The 16,181-nt window shown below is 43.1% G+C and overlaps 1 protein-coding gene across 8 annotated transcripts in view; it reads right to left on the reverse strand.

Moving 5' to 3' along the window:
• Positions 1–5,727: 5,727 nt before the first annotated feature.
• Positions 5,728–16,181, reverse strand: part of sptbn4b (spectrin, beta, non-erythrocytic 4b) — a 119,387-nt gene continuing 108,933 nt past the window's right edge. For 6 of the 8 annotated variants that reach the window (XM_026191936.1, XM_026191934.1, XM_026191932.1 and 3 more), the window contains 9 exons: positions 15,892–16,030; positions 15,225–15,309; positions 14,909–15,105; positions 13,761–14,779; positions 13,570–13,630; positions 13,150–13,406; positions 8,532–8,702; positions 7,645–7,687; positions 5,728–7,495 (listed from right to left, as the gene is read on the reverse strand). In XM_026191936.1, coding sequence (XP_026047721.1) covers positions 7,160–7,495; positions 7,645–7,687; positions 8,532–8,702; positions 13,150–13,406; positions 13,570–13,630; positions 13,761–14,779; positions 14,909–15,105; positions 15,225–15,309; positions 15,892–16,030 — 2,308 coding nt within the window. In that variant the 3' untranslated portion in view covers positions 5,728–7,159. Of the gene's footprint in view, positions 7,496–7,644; positions 7,688–8,531; positions 8,703–8,777; positions 9,055–13,149; positions 13,407–13,569; positions 13,631–13,760; positions 14,780–14,908; positions 15,106–15,224; positions 15,310–15,891; positions 16,031–16,181 lie in introns of those variants that run through there. The other 2 variants (XM_026191933.1, XM_026191938.1) reach the window with 2 other exon arrangements.

Genomic DNA, 16,181 nt, shown 5'->3' on the forward strand with positions numbered 1-16,181 from the left:
TTTGGGTGATTTACGTGACTCTGAACATGGCGTGGTTGATGGAGTTAGCTGGGCTGGTCTGAGTATTTCAGAAACTGCTGACTTACTGGGATTTCCCCACACTACCTGCTCTAGAGTTGACAGAGAATGGTCTGAAAAGGAGAAAATGCAGTTTTCTGGGCAAAAATGCCTTTTTGATGTCTGAGGAGATTGGCCAGACTGCTCTGAGCTGATAGGAAGACAACTATAACTAAAATAACCAATCATTAAAAGCAAGATATGAAGAAGAGCATCTATGAATGCTTGGAGCAGATGAGCTACAGAAGCAGAAGACCACACTGGCTGCCACTCCTGTCAGCTATGAACAAGAAACTGATGAAACTGAGATTGGAGAATGATGAAGTCTGATGAATCTCAGACCAGGTGATATTCAGATATAGGGTCAGAATTCGTCAAGAACACTGTGATGAAAGTGTAGATCCATCCTGCTTTGTATTAATGCTTCATGCTGCTGCTGGTGTAATGGTGTGGGGGATATTTTCTCGGCACGCTTTGGGCTTTTTAGTACCAAGTGAGCATTATTTAAACACCGCAGCCTACCTGAGTGTTGCTAACCATGTCCATCCTTTTATGATGACAGCTTACCCGTCTTCTGATGGCTGCTTCTAGCAGGATAATACGTCAGGATGTATCTCATATCATCTCAAACTGGTCACTTGAACATGACAATGAGGAACTTTAGAAATGAAATTAGTCAATATGGCTTTTTTTGTGTCTATAAAACTGACTGACACAGTAGGTAATGCGAATTATACTGACCCTCAGTCATAGTGGAAATAAAATAGGAGCCCCCAGACCTGCTTAAATGACTCACAAAAACACACACACTCACACACACACAAAAGATTATCTTTCAATCTGTACTTTTCAATTCAAAGAAACAACTGTACAGAGTCAGTAATTTGCAGTTGGTTCTGATCATTTTGTACATTATTGGGTCATTTTTTCACCTTTTTTCCATGTCGGTAGTTTGTGTCACCCCTGTATGTTACAGTGATCGTAGAATGGGACTCAAAGACATGCACAGCAGTACTGTAATAGAGACTATGTCATTCATGCAACCTCTTTGTCCTGATCTGTTTGTGTGCAGGAGGTGTACATCACTTTCATCTAGGCTTGTGGCACAAATAAACAGTCACACTTCAAGACAGACTCAGACTCCAAGATTCAACATAGAAAAAGACAAGGGGCGGTTTTCCCAGTGTCACCATGGATAAATTCTTTTCACGTCTGTTTTTACAGAAAATACTTCTGAGCAAATAGATTTGTACATTTCCAGGCTGCAGGTTGCAGACAGGCATACAGAGAGACAGGCAGGCTGAGGGCAGACAGACAGTGGTGCTCAGGGGCTCCTGGGAGGGGACACGCTGTGGCAGCAGATCAGCTAAAACACCAATTTATATTCAGTATTTATTATTTTTTTTATCTTTGGCTGGTGATAAAAAATGTCACCACATTAATGAGGTGGTCAACAGCACCAAACTAAAGCATAATATTATTCATGACGTGATGATAAAAGTGATCATTTCTAATGAGTATCCCTAAAGAACATCAATAAATTCAACCTCTCGTCCCACCTGAACATCCACTGAACTTAGCAGCCCTGATTGTCCCCGTTTGTGTCTGAGAAAATAACATTTCGCTTCAGTGTACGAGCCCTTTTAATGTCTGCGAGTTTTCTTATGACTTTCTATTCAGGCAGTGTGTTCACGAGGTCCAATTTTTCACCGCTCCTGACGTGGAAACAGAAGCATCAGTGTTTTCCTATCAGAGGCAACATATCAAGATCAACAGTGACACTAGTGGTGATTTTCACCCTTAAAACAATTAATTGTTTGGTCAGTAAAAGACGAGCAAATACACAATCCTCATCATTGTTACTTTGACAAACTTTCATATATTCAGTTAATCCTGTAATAAAAATATTTAAGAAATTTGAGCAAAAGCATGATGGTAGTTTTTTGGTTGTATAGAGAATTAAGACCTAAGTTATAACAGGGCAGTGCAGTGAAGCTAAAGAAAGAAAGAAAGGCGTGTCCAGGTTGGGTAACAAACAGACCATATAAAAGATGGACAAAGCTTTAAACCTGCATTCTTGCTGATGGCCAGCAGAGGGCGACTCCTGTAGTTATAAAAACAGGTGGAGTTGCATGGAAAATGTCCCTCAACTCGACTCCTCTGTGATCTCACTTTCCCGATTAGATTATGGGCTCAATCACTTTTTTTTTTTCACTTTTATTCAACACAACAAGATGCCTTTTAAATTTTTTGTGAATTATGAATTATTAAAGTCACAAAGGGGGACCAGTCCGAGTATGTCCAGTGTTGGTTTCACAGCGAGATCCACACCCCTTCTGTGACATCTGGTTTCAAACAACTAAAATAGCAAAGGTTGAAAATATCTTCAGGCTTCAAATCAGAACTTCACTCACTAGTGGCAAAGTCCATCTGTTATATACAGTCTATTTAATAAGTACATAGCACAGTGTTATGTGTCGCTAAATATTAGCTTCTGAACGAAAACAGGACTTCTTCCAGGTTTAATTTTTGCAGTAATGTCACTGAACTTATGTTTCAATATTAATTACAGTCAGTGCTGTCAAAAGAAAAATGTAGTATAACAAAAGTAGTGTTTGTTTAAAGTTTGTTTATAGATTTTTCTATAAAAGGCCGGCTCTGCTGAGAAGGTTCTAGGACCACTCACCAAAACGACGAACTGATTATTAAGCAGTTCGTTCAGTTAAAGGTTTTAGCTCTTGCATAAATGTCCATAAGCTGTACACGAACTTTAAAGATCAAAGTGAATTTCACGCCCTTCTCAAAGCCAAACTGCATGTGACTGAACCTGAAAGGGTCACTCATAATACTTTAATCTTCTCATTTTGGTAACTTTTAACTTGTCCGGGTCTGACGTCCCTCTGCTGGATCCCCAACACCAGTGAACACCAGCCCTCAGCCCTGCAACAGGCCAGCGTCCCTAGTGCAAAGAAAAGGTTGCATAAAGTTCCATTGCTACCACGGACATCATCCTCACCATCATCGGCAACATTAATCCCTGAACACACCGCTCTACAATCCTCATAGACTTCATATTACTGCATACTACTGAGTGCTTTTGGTGTACAAGATGCAACATGTCAAAGTCTGAAGTGTCTGAATGGCATCAGAGAATCTGCACCAGTGTTTCCCTCCGCTTAAAAAACAGTGCGTTTCATTTTTCGGGGCTTTTTTGGCCCCTGATCGTGTAAACAGGAGGAAACACTGATCCAACATGAAACATTTTCAACATCAATGATCTACATTCATTTCCAGGCAGAAAAGAAAACACTTTCAATACATTAACAACAAACCAAAAGGTATTTTTATTTATTACTTCGCGTCTGCCGACAGAATGAGGCTGATGTGAGCACAACAGACAGACGGGCAGGGTATCGGCACACACGCCCAAACCGTCGAGCTTTCATTTGTCCCAATGTTTACCTTTCATATATTATCTAAATGTTTCTGCTCTCCAAAGTGTAAAGTTATTTGACTTGTTATTGGTTCAGCTGTACCCTGCGCGATCTGTTCTGTGTGTATCAGCAGAAACAAATCATGGAGGTTTATTAAGATGCTGGATTCATAATCAGTCAGCCAGCTGGCTCGGTGTCACTTTAAACATGGAACTCTTTTCACTCTTGGTGTGTTTGTTGTGTCTGACATGCATGCAAATGATTGCACTCATGTGGCATTCTCATGAAATAAATTACAAGTTCTAAAGACAAATTTTATGAGAAACAGAAACGAGGTCTGTAGGTCAGGAGGGAATTTAAAATCCAGCAATGAAAACCTAAAATAAATAAATAAATAAATAAGACCCAACACAATCAGCTGACCGATAACCATATCTTTAACAAGCCTTAAATATGAACTCTATCCTAGCAAATATAGACACGAGCTGGATTCTTGGGCTTTACAGCCTTCTTACAAATAAATGTAAATGTTTTCTTGTAAAATATTACTGAAGTTATGTGAAGTCCTTCATGTTTGAGTTAAAAAATAACCTGGTCTATGATTTTAAAAATGTAAGTATTGGAGTGATGCGTCTTTGATGAGCTGGCAGACTCTGTGACATGCAGCAGAAAGGTGAGAGAGCAGGTAAAGTCCATGGGCAGACGGTGTTTTGAAAAGTAAAAACACCAAAAGGCTGCATTCGAAGCTCTGTGAAGCAACTGTGCACTGACCAAAAAATTTAATCAAAAAGAGAAAACACCTTAAAAAAGACAACCTGTTAAGCTCATTTTCAGCTCCATAGTTTTACTCTTGGACTCTAACAGCGTAGCTTTGCATGATTTACATTTATACCGAGCCCCGGTGGAGCCCCTTAGTTTATCTTCTGTCTGAAATAAGCTGTTGTAGCTCTTCTCCCTAAAAGGCCATGCTCTCTTTAGTCCTGATTTCTTTTGAATGGCTGCCGCTGGCAAACAGAAGATAAACATAAGCATTATCTCGATGGCTGAACACAAGCGCTTGTGTTTCCTGTTCTTCACTGTGGCTGCGGGGATTTTTTTTTTTTTTTATTTTCTCTTGCATCATTTCCACTTTAGAAGTCATAGTTTGATTGGTTCTAGGCCACAGGTGTGGGTTAAAATGCACCACATATCCTGAAACTGTGCCCACAGCATCAGGGAGCATCAGGAGCTAATGCTCCAAGAAACTAACTTGGACGTGTGCCCTACGAATGAGGCCTTTCTATTTTATCTAGCTTTCTGTTTCACATGCAGTACAGGAGCTGCAAATAATTAATTATTAAAAATAAAATAACAATTATGCAAATGCATTTCAGCTGAACTTTAACAGAGAGCATCAGAAACACGAGAGCTGGAATGAGTTTTCATACAGCAGCGGTGACAATAACGCACTTTAAAAGAAGTTTAAATGCAGTCTGGCCCGCATGCATCTAACGGGGCAGGAAATTAATGCCACCATCCACCGCTGGTGCCTCACAAAGCTGCATTTACCAGATTACCAGATAAACCAAACCGTGATGATTCTCATTTCCTGCTGTTTATGGCATTGTGGTGCGTTACCATGAAATGAAACATATACTTGTAACAAGGATGCTAAACTGCAAAGACGAGCTTCTTTAGACGAGTGATTTCTCTCCAAGAAAAGCATGCAATCTCTCACTTATGAAATATTTTGTCAGTGCCGTGTCAGCTCATTCGCTTTTTTAATTGATCGCTTCAGTCATTTCCACCTGATGACTTTTAAGACTCGTTTATAACCTCTAACATTTTCAGCCTGATGGGTTTTATGTGTGCGTGCGAAGATGTAAGTCTATCTTTGTGAGCGAGGACATATTTCCAGGACCTGAATTTGAAAGACGCTCTGAAAGGTTTATTTGAAGGTTCAGAATCAGGGTTAAATTAAGGGGTGAGGGAATGTAGCATCACAAAGATAGAAGTACAAATGTGTGAATGGGGTGTGTGTAGATGTGTGTTGTGAATGGGACGTATTGTATCCGGAAGACTGAGGCGGCATCTGAGGGGATGAACGTACTGACGAGTGTGAAGCACACACCAACACAAATAACCTGAGAGCTATGGAGACCCTGGGAGCGGAGAGCAGCAGCGCGCGCACACACCACACACACACACACACACACACACACACACACACACACACACACACACACACACACACACACACACACACACACAAGATTTTGTTTTAAACTCTGTATAAAAACAAATTTGTATGTATAATAAATCAAAGAGAATATGCAGTAGTTTGATGTTGTAAGAGAATAAAAGAGTAGATGAGGCCTGTTTTCATCCCTGAAGGCCTCATTCATTAAAAACATGCAGATTTTGTGCTTATGACCAAATCATGAAAAACTGATCTAGATGGTAAAACAAGCAGATGACAATGAATGGTTTCATTTTTATTAGAAATATCAAAAATAAAGATTTTTTCCTATTTTATTCATTAATTTAAGTGGACCTCTTAAACTTAAACCACCACCTGGTAAGGCCAATGATCATACTAGGAATACCCACCTGCCCCGTGTTTAATATGAGCATTTATCTACCACTGTAAAAGTCTATATATGACAGAATATAAATAAAACTACAAGAGGTCCACTTTTAAAATCGTTTTAATGAATGAGGCCCCTGGGAACAAGACTTTTTATTTCTTCTGACCACCTACTGCTCACTAGAAAATCTATAATGCTAAAATAAAATCCTACCCAAGGGAAGGGAAACTGCTGTGTATGCCCTGGGATCTTGATTTGATACATTTCTTCTTGTTTTTTGTGTGCGTAACAAAGTTCTGAAGACCGACGTCTACTCTTCTCTTCTCTTAAACAGAGTCAGCACAAACCTGGAGATCAGTGCTGACTCATCCAGGGCAAGTGCACGCGTGTGTTTACAGTGCAGTTTGTTATCCAAGTAAAACTATTAGAATTTCTACATGTTTTCATGGCCAGACCTCCAGACAGATGGGATACAGCGGAGAAAGTAAAAGAAGGTCTGTAAAACATTTTGGCATAATTTCATTCTGTTTGTATTTCCAAGGAGTAATAAGACGTAGTGTAGGATGTCTCGACTTACAGACAGATATATACAGTAAATAGGACACACAGACGAGAAATACATACAGACGGAGCTCGTCTCATAGAAAAAACAAACATGGAACAGCATGAGCTACGTTTTATCGCTCTACCAGCCGTCAGCCTAACAGCCTTCCCGTTGACCGTGATGCGCGTCCCGTCTCTCTCTCGCGGCGACGCTGCCCGGGGCTCCGCAGCACAAAACGCCACCCTGCTCTCAGGCAGTTCTCCGAAACAGCCGCCAGGGGGCGTCGGTGACTCTGTGCGTTCTCACAGAGACACAGAAGAGAGAGAGAGAGAGATAGAGGGGGAGAGCGAGGGAGGTGTCTCCTGCTCCAAATCAAATCCGTCCCGTCTGTCCTATGAGTGAGCCCGGGTCAAACCTTCGATTTCCATCCAAACACGACTGCTCTGTTGACAGTGTTGGAGGCGAAGAGGAGGAGGGGGGCGTTCGCAACCAGTTTATGGCCCCGCCTCCCAGCCAGAGTTCATACTGTGAGCTTCAATCCCAGCTCCCGTCCAAGCTCATTTTTTCTTACTGGACTTTTCTGATCGTTTTGCGTCCGACTTCCCAGCCCGTTCTGACCTCTCCGACCGTTCGCCCCTCTCCCTCTCCTTCTCTTTATCCCTCTCCTTCTCCTTCTCTCTGTCCCGTTCCTTCTCCTTCTCAGCACGCTCGATTCGGTCACCCCGGTCCGAACGCTCGCCACCGCGCTCTGACCTGTTGTCCACCTTGCTCCCGTCGCGGCGCGTGCCCTCGTCGGTGGATGAGGTAGTTGGTTGGGGCTGACCCCATTTGGCAATCTCCTCGTGCTCTGAAATACTGGCGGTGATATTAGTCACCCACGTTTTGAGGTCGTCCTGCGATGGGAGAGAGGGGTGCACAGATGTCAGCTGGCCGGTTCAGTTGTTAACATGAATGTTTTTAAGGTTTTCGATGACGTGCAGATGCACAGTTACAGCTGCTTTCACTATTCTGAGGCGTGCAGGAAACAGAAAAAATGTCTCACCTCATCTTTTGCATGAAACAAAAACTCGCTGCCGTCCTTCGTTCTGCAAAGAGAGAAGAAGAGTTAAACTCAGCCTTAGAGCAGTGGTCCCCAAACTGTGGGGTGGGCCCCATCTGTGAGCCACAGAACTACAGTGTGGAAAAGAGGAAAAGCGCGAGTCATTTGCTACTGCTCTGACTTTTACTTAACTAAAATTCAACTTAGATCAATTTGGAAATCCCCGTGTCTGTGTAGCTTAGACTACTTTAAGTTCTTCTTTAAGATTTGGAAAGATGTTTCACCCTCACTGTATCATGTGTTCTATTTTTAGATTTCTATTTTAGTAAAATATCTTTCTGTAATTATTATGAGGTGTCACACACTTTAAGGCATTTGCTTTTTTAATTTCAGAGAAGAAGTAAACAGCCTACTGATCTCAGTCACCTTTAACCAGCTGCTTCTTAAACACGACTCTCAGCTGTGGTTTAACTACGCTTCTAACGTCTAGTTATCGTCTGTAAACAGGTTCCATCGAGGGAGCTCATCACATCGTGAATCCTTAGCTGACCAATCAGCATGCATCAGCAGGATGCTAACGATTCATGGCCAAAAAAATGGAAGAAAGCGTTGTTTCGTTTCAGTTTGGAAAGATTATAAGTGTCATATTTTTGAAAACTAAAAGAAAATGTGACCTTTTTTGTCTAGAAGCAGGTTTTTAGCTATTGGAACACCAGAATTATGTACAATGGGTTTACTAGATCAAATCTGGGTTTGTGGTTATGACCAAATAAATTACTCACACTGTTTATTTTTACAATGTGCCCAGGCCCTAAAGAGTGAAAACACACTAACGTGAAGCATGAAAGTGCCTGTCTGCAGTACATGTGAGTGCGAAAACAGCCGATTACTTGAGCGTGAAGACGTTCTTCTTCTTCTTGTAGCCATTGGTGACGTCGCAGTGGCAGTGGGAGAGGTTGAGCAGCGGCTCGTTGTTGTAGGGCGTCGTGGTGTTCTTGGCGTCCTTGTAGAAACCCAGCTCCCCTTTATTCAGCACGCAGTACAGGTTGACCCATGATCTGCTGTGGTGGGGGGAGGCGGGAGAGGAAGGGAGGGGAAGAAGAGGAGGGAAAGGTGGGAGGAAAAGAGGAGCATGGGGAAGGAGGTTGGGTGGAGGGGTGGGGGAGGACAGGAGGAGTCAGGAAGAGCTGCAGAATCACAGTCGCTACACTAACACCTCACTCACCTGACCAGAGCAGACAGGTAGGTAGGCGGGATGAAGCAGCCCCAAGAAGGGAAGAGGAAACACACTGCTGAACAAACGCAGACGGACGGACGGACAGACAGACGGAGGAGGTGGGGGGATGGAGGTATGGGGAGGAAGGCTACGTACAGCTTGTGTGCACCTGTGTGCGAGGCTTACATGTGACTTACCTTGGAGGAGACAAGAGGAGCAGCCAGCAGCACCGAGGAAGAGAGGAGAAAAGAGACAGAGGAGTTTGGTTAAAATGCCATTTTGGCAACAACGCGGCTTAAAATCCAGACATGCTCGTTTTCCCTCTGTGAGCGTGTTTACATGCACACAGCATTCCAGTTAATAGCTGACATCGGCAGTACTGTGCACAAGTTTCAGGAACTTGTTTATATTTTTATCTTCAGTCGCCCAGACACACAGTCAGAGTTCTTAAGGGCAACTTTCAGCCACAAGAAGAACAAAGAGTTCTGCAGCAGATGGTGTGGAAGCCAGTGTGAGATTACATAAAGAGACAGCCAGGCTCCACAGATGATCTGTGGCAAATCTCCACAGACCTTAAAAAGAAGTTTCATTTTTGTTTACTTCACTTTGTATTATTTTATTTTAAACATTCTCCTTTTACTTTTAGCAACTAAAACATTTGCACAGTACTGCCAGTATTATTCAGAGCAAGTTTCCGTGTGCAGCTTAATATCCTGATTTCAAACTCAACAGTAGATACACGGGTAAAAAAAACAAAAAAACAAAACAATGGTGCAAGTGATAAGTGATGTCTGAACTGCTCACAACACCCATTAAAAGTTCATTCTTGAAATGTTTTTCTATTGTTGGCTCTGTGTGATGGCGGGGAGTGCAGATATCCCAGACGTGGTCATCTCCAACCACATCCAGAGCTTTGCTTTGCAAGGCAGAAGAAAAATGGCTTAAAGGAGCGGTAAACTAAAGAGTTAATAAGGAAGAGCCAAAACTGTTGGGAAGAGTTGGAAATGAGCGCAACAGGTTCCCTTTAAAAACACTTGAGCTAAAAAAAATGTTCCTTTTAATATCTCTGTTCCTTGGTGTGGGTTTTTTAATGTATTTTCCTAGTTTACAGTAGCAGATATTACTTTTCTCTTCCTGTACATTATGAACAGGACACCTCGGGAAGAAGTTTAAACTTTTTCAGAGGAAATTTGACATGTGAATGCGCTCACAGCTGTAACCTCAATTTAATGCGAAGCATAGATGTGGAAGTTTGTCGTCCACTTTCATACACCTTTCACAGGCACCATACCCTAACAAGGTACCAGAATATTAATGTGCACATCAACTTACTTAGTGTCTCATCGCGTAGAGATGTAACAGAGACAGGTTGAATCTCAGTCCTTCCCTAAATGCATCCTCGCTTTCTTTCTCGGCATCAACCGCTAACAACGAGGAGCACTTTGGAGATTCACACTTGTCCGGATTTAAGCCATTCGACATTGTGCTTTACCTTGCCATGTACATAACAGGGCATGTACATACGACACACTCATCCATTGCCTTGAGTAGGTGCGTGAGCGGGACTCATCCACAGCTGGGAGGGGATGAGCTTTTAGCTGTGCAAGGTCAGCCCAGCCCTCAGGGGGCAGTGCAGAGAGAGACTTTCTTGCTGGTGTCTCTCTGGAAGAAGCAGGGTGGTCATCAGTGGAGGGCAGGCTGTGTGCATAAGTGTGTGTGTTTGACCAGCAGCTCCATCCCACAGCATTCCTCAGCCAGTCAGTCAGTCTCCTGTGTTTTATTCTGTGGGCTCGCGTTAGATCAGGAGGCATCGTAAGCGTCATGCATGAAGTTTTCACATGCGGTGGGAATCCTGCAGGCCTCTGATCTAATAAAGTGCTCTAATTACATCCTAATAATCAGCACTGACAGACATAATATATTCAGAGGCTGACATAAGATTTACATTAGTGAATCCTTTTCCTGCTTCATGTACTCATCACTGATTTTCTTACTCTTCAGTACAAATTAACAACTGGAGGACTGGGCGATATCTCAGTATCTGCTATGAACGAAGATCTTTATAGCAGAAATGTGCAGTAAGCCTTCAGGTCCTTCACTACATGTGCAGACTTATCAGTATAAAATGCATTTACAAACCATGTCGGACATGGTCATCAGCAAAATGTAAAAGAGCCAAAGTTAGTTTATATGGTATATTCAGCGTTGGGGAGTAACGGAATACATGTACCTGCGTTACGTATTTAAAATACAAAATATGAGTAACTGTAATCCGTTACAGTTACCATTTAAAAAGGTGGTATTCAGAATACAGTTACTTTGTTGAAATAAAGAAATTACACAGCGGTCTTCTCCTGTTTCATATGTTCGGCTATGCCCTCTCTATTTCTGGTAATTCCACGCTGGCGGAAACCCAAACAAAACACGCATTAGGAGGCTCTAATGTCTGTGTCTCAATCCTGCGGCCCATGTCAGCTCTACTTGAGGCCCGCATAATGACATGAAGAAATATTTTTAAAAATTATTGTTCAAAAATTATTTAATATAAAGGCAATAGGCAGAGTGTTCGGAGCCGCAAACCTGTTTTATATACACGCGGAATAGTTTTAATACGAGATCGCTGCTAAAAGTGCAGCCTTACCTAACGTCCACCCTACTGTTACTCATTTATATTAAGATTGAAACATCTAGTTAGTATTGGTATGGAGAGTAACCTGCAGTAATAGTAATAAACCACACAGCAATAGTACATTCATGTAGTTGTAAAAAGTATGATAATATATTAAGTATTCAGAATACGTTACTCTCATTGAGTAACGTAACGGAATACGTTACAAAATACATTTTGGGGCATGTATTCTGTAATCTGTAGTGGAATACATTTTAAAAGTAACCTTCCCAACACTGGGTATATTTAACCTCCTAGGACCTGGCGTCCACATATGTGGACATCACATTTTGGGTTATTTAGACCAAAATAGTCAATTTTGCTCTACATGGTCCTGATATCCACTTACGAGGACATTATACTACTACTGCTCTATCAAAATTTTAAACAAATATCCTGATATGTGGCTCTTATTTTTCTTAAAAACAAAAATAAGGTAAAAAAAAAATCTTGTAATTCTTTGTTTTTACATTCATTGGGCCCCAATATGCCCAAATATCAAATAGAAATTAAAAATGCATACTGTGGAAGAGTTCGGGTCTTAGGAGGTTAATACATTTTCACCACTATATTTCCAACCCCAGGGAGAATAGCTGCTGTGTTGCTGCAGCTAATGGGGATCTTAATCTATTACACTAAGCTATACCTGCCTTCAGACAGATGTTTCCAGCAAAGAACTACTACTCTTTACCCAGCTGCAATGACCAAAACAGTTATTTACCTTGCAAAACATCTACTGCTACCTAAATTAATTTGTTAGTGTAGCTGTGTGATTATTCTAAAGCTGTAGCTCAGTTTGGCCTCAAAAAGGTAAAAACCCTGTTTTTGAGGTTCTGAAAAGAACATTTTATTGCATGAACTAAGAAGCTTTGATTTGTCTCACATTTTTAACCTTTAGTTAAATAACTCCTTCAGTTTTTATTTTATTATTCATTGTTTGGCAACGCTAACATGACTTCTCCTCGCGGCAGGAAAACCTTAGGAGCAAGCAGAGGTTGCATGCGCGTGCTGACAGGTTAAAAACTCGATATATCGCCCAGCCCTAAACAGCTGTAATCTCCCACTGCCAGGCACAGGCAACACCACAAACTGTGACTACCTCCTTCTTTCCACCACATACAAACACAAGACAGTCTAGAACTTTTTTATTTCAGAGAAAAAGGTAAAAATTCAAACTTCATCTCAATAAAAATATAAAAAGGTAAGATTTCCTGAGAAACGCCAAAGCTCTTCTGAGTATTTTCATGTTGAACACACGATGGAATCAACCTGTGAGCCTGTGTGTGTCATGCATCTGTTCAACATGTCCGTGTGTTAGCCTGTTAGCTCAACATGCTAAAGTCATGCCTCTGTCACTCCTGTTGAATTATTAAATGGAGGAAGCAGCAGTGTCATGAGAAAGTGGCACTTAGAGGGCTGGAAATGCTTTGTTCAAACTAATATTTAAGAATAAGTCGATGAAACAATCATTTTTTCTGCACCTCAATAACCCCTGTGGAACATAAATAGCTTTGAATTGATTAACTGGAATCCCTAAAGTTTGATACTCATGACATCACTGTCCATCCTCCTTCTCTATAACTCCTATCAGGTATCAGGTATCATTATGACCCTGAACACCCACCTATTGGTGCTCTTCTTCAGGCTCTCAATGTCCAGCTTGCGGAAAAGGAAGCCCTCGTGGTGTGCCGTATGTGTGGGCGGTTGGGGGACGATTGGGCTGCTCTGGGCTGGTGCAGATCTGGACCGCCGCGTCGTTTCCCCGGGCTCTTTGGGTCGTGGCCGGCGTCGTGGTTTGGGTCTGTCCCGAGCTCGAGGGCGGTCGGGACGGGAAGACTTTTCTGGTATCCCATTAGGCAGTCGGGGCACCTCACCGCGGGCCTAAGGGTTGGGAGAGGCGATGAATTTGAGTTATGGCTCAAAAGTGAAAAACGTTATTACTTATCCCAGTTTTCTCTTTTTAGGAAGTTTGGTCAAAACTTAGAATTAACCCCTAAACGCCCCCAAATATCACACTCTTTATTTATAAAGACTAAACCCAGACCTGCGCTGCTTCTCTTTCTTGTAGCTGCTCTACGATCTCTGCCATGGTGGACCTCTTGTCTCTGTGGAAAAATACCTACTGTTCACATCACAATTGATTCAACTCCAAAATTGACTACAATAACATTCACTTCTTTTCTGCATAAATATCCACATCCAGATTAAAATGCACTGCAGTACTCTCAGTCTCACCCTCCTGCTGAGCGTCTGTCTGATTGCTCCTTCCCTGTGTCGTGCTCACTGGATTCCTGTCTCTCCAGCCGGTGCCTGTCCCTCTCTCTCCGCCGGCCCTCGTGGCCCCCGTGACCTTCTTGTTCGCTGGAAGTTTGCCTCTCCAACGTCCGTCTCTCCCGCCTCTCAGCCTGTTCCCTCCACACCTCTTGAGGCAGCTCATCCCTGCGCGCCTGGATTAGCTGCTCGCTGGACAGCTGCCGTTCTATCCTGTGGTGATAAGTGTGTGTCTGGCCCTGAGGCTCAGCGTGGCCCAAAGGGTCAGTCCTGGATCCTCGAGGCCCTCTGGTGGGCTCGCTGTGCAGACGCTCCCGGCTCGGCTCCTGAAGCACCACCTCGGCCATCACTGCTACCTCTGCTCTCTCTGTCCCCATCATCATATCTCTCTCCCTCCCCCGCTCTCTTGCCTTCTCCAGCCGGCTGGCCACAATCAGAGGCGTCACAGCATCATCTAAGTGTTTGATTTTGGGTTGCCGGAGATACGGGGAGGATTTTGCCTCAATTTCCCTCGCCGCTTGTGCCGGATGCAGGTGACTCATCACCTTTGCTGTCTGTTCCCTTGCTGTGCTGGCACTTTCTCGTGCCTGGTTGGCTGACACTAGCATCGCTGCTGTGGCTATAGATGCAATCGAGGATGCAGCCGGGCGGCCTAGACCTGCAGCCACACCCACTACGCCTCCATCCCGGACATCCAGAGTGTTTCGGTAGCTGGAGCCGTTCATCACAGGGGTGTAGTTGGCGACTGTTGATCCCAGGCGCCGAGCTGCAGATGACGGAGAAGGTGTTGGGGTGGCCGGCGAGGGAGATGGAGGAGAGCTGGCTTCGTTCTGTTCATATATAGTCTGCCTCATGACGGGGGAGACTGGGAGGCGGGGGAGAGTGGGTGGACTATGTGAGGCATCTTGGGGATCCAGGAAGACTTTACGACCCAGGAGGGGAGTTGGGGGCAGTTTACTTTGCTCTGCTTTTAGCTTTTCTACCTGCAGAAAGAAAACAGAACCAGAGATGAAACTACCAAGTCTTCATCAACAATTTGAGCATGTTTGGAACGTGCTACTGAGTTTGTCTAAACTGAGGACATATTTGCACAGTGAGGATGATGATAATACCGTGGTGAGCCGCCGCAGTGAGCTGAATCGCTCTTCCCAGGTGGCAGCTGCTTTGCGGAAGGCTTCATGTCGACGAATCAGCTGTTCCACCTCATCTACGCTCCCTCCAAGCTCGTTGCTGTTGATAAACGGCTCCTGAGCAGTCAGCCATGCCTCTGCCACCACCGCCTCCTGGGCAAACTGGTGAACCTCCAACACTGCAAACAGGACAAATAAGAACACCAAAAAAGAGAGAAAGCATCTTAATTTACTTCTAAATGCCAGATTCCTGCACATCCCTGTCTTTTTTACTTTTTAAGCCATTGCATCCACTCACATTGCTGCAGGACTTCCCAGTGCTTGTCCCACTTCTCAGACAGCTCACGCTCCTTAGCGATCACTTTGTCCAGCTTCTCTTTGATCTGAGAATAAAGATATCACAATTACATCATGGGTCTGTTTAGCTCTATGGATGCTCAGAAAGAATTGAAATATTATAGGGAATCGATTCCTTCTCACACATAAAATATAAAACCTTATGTTTCTTAACATGCATCTCTAAAGTTTTCTGTCATGCATATACTGTCACATGGGTGCAGTGAGATCAGTGTAATCATTAAGAGGAAAAAGCTCAGGCTTCATTTGGTTTTCCACACTTAGTTTCATTGTATAGCAGGCACATCCTTGCTGGTCAAACCTTCTGTTTGCAAGAGGCAGCCAATTAGAACAATTTTTCCTTAAAGGGGGAGGAGCTATAACAGAGATACAGGATGAATTGAGAAGCTGCACCAAGCCCCAGCACGAAAAACAAGGGTGATTTTAGTGAATCATGTAAAGCCCCTCTAGTAGAGCCTAAAACTAGCAATATGACTCTGCAGAGGAGGCTAATCGACTCGTGAGCCCACTCAACCAGAGTCTTCAAAGTTATAAACAAACTGAGGTTTAGATATCCGTGTTTAAATTGGACTTAAAGTGACAGTCTTTATCATGTTTACTCATCTCACCTCTTCAGCTGCAGGGTTTCTAGCCGCCAGCAGGGTTTTTCCCATCTCAATACACTCCAGGATGCTCTGACTGCGAGCCTCTACTTCACTCTTAAGACTCTGGTGATAGTTCATCAGCACCTCTACTGAGGACACGTCCCTGCAGGAACCACACAGAACCTGAACTCACTGAAGACTTTCACTATGCCCACGAATGCTGACCATCACATGCTATTGTAATGAACCATAAAAAGCAAAATGATATTTCATATGTACATTTTTTTAAAAAGAAAATAAACGAGTTTGATCTT

This window comes from Astatotilapia calliptera, chromosome 14 (genome assembly GCF_900246225.1).
Source record: "Astatotilapia calliptera chromosome 14, fAstCal1.2, whole genome shotgun sequence".
NCBI classification, from domain to species: Eukaryota; Metazoa; Chordata; class Actinopteri; order Cichliformes; family Cichlidae; genus Astatotilapia; species Astatotilapia calliptera.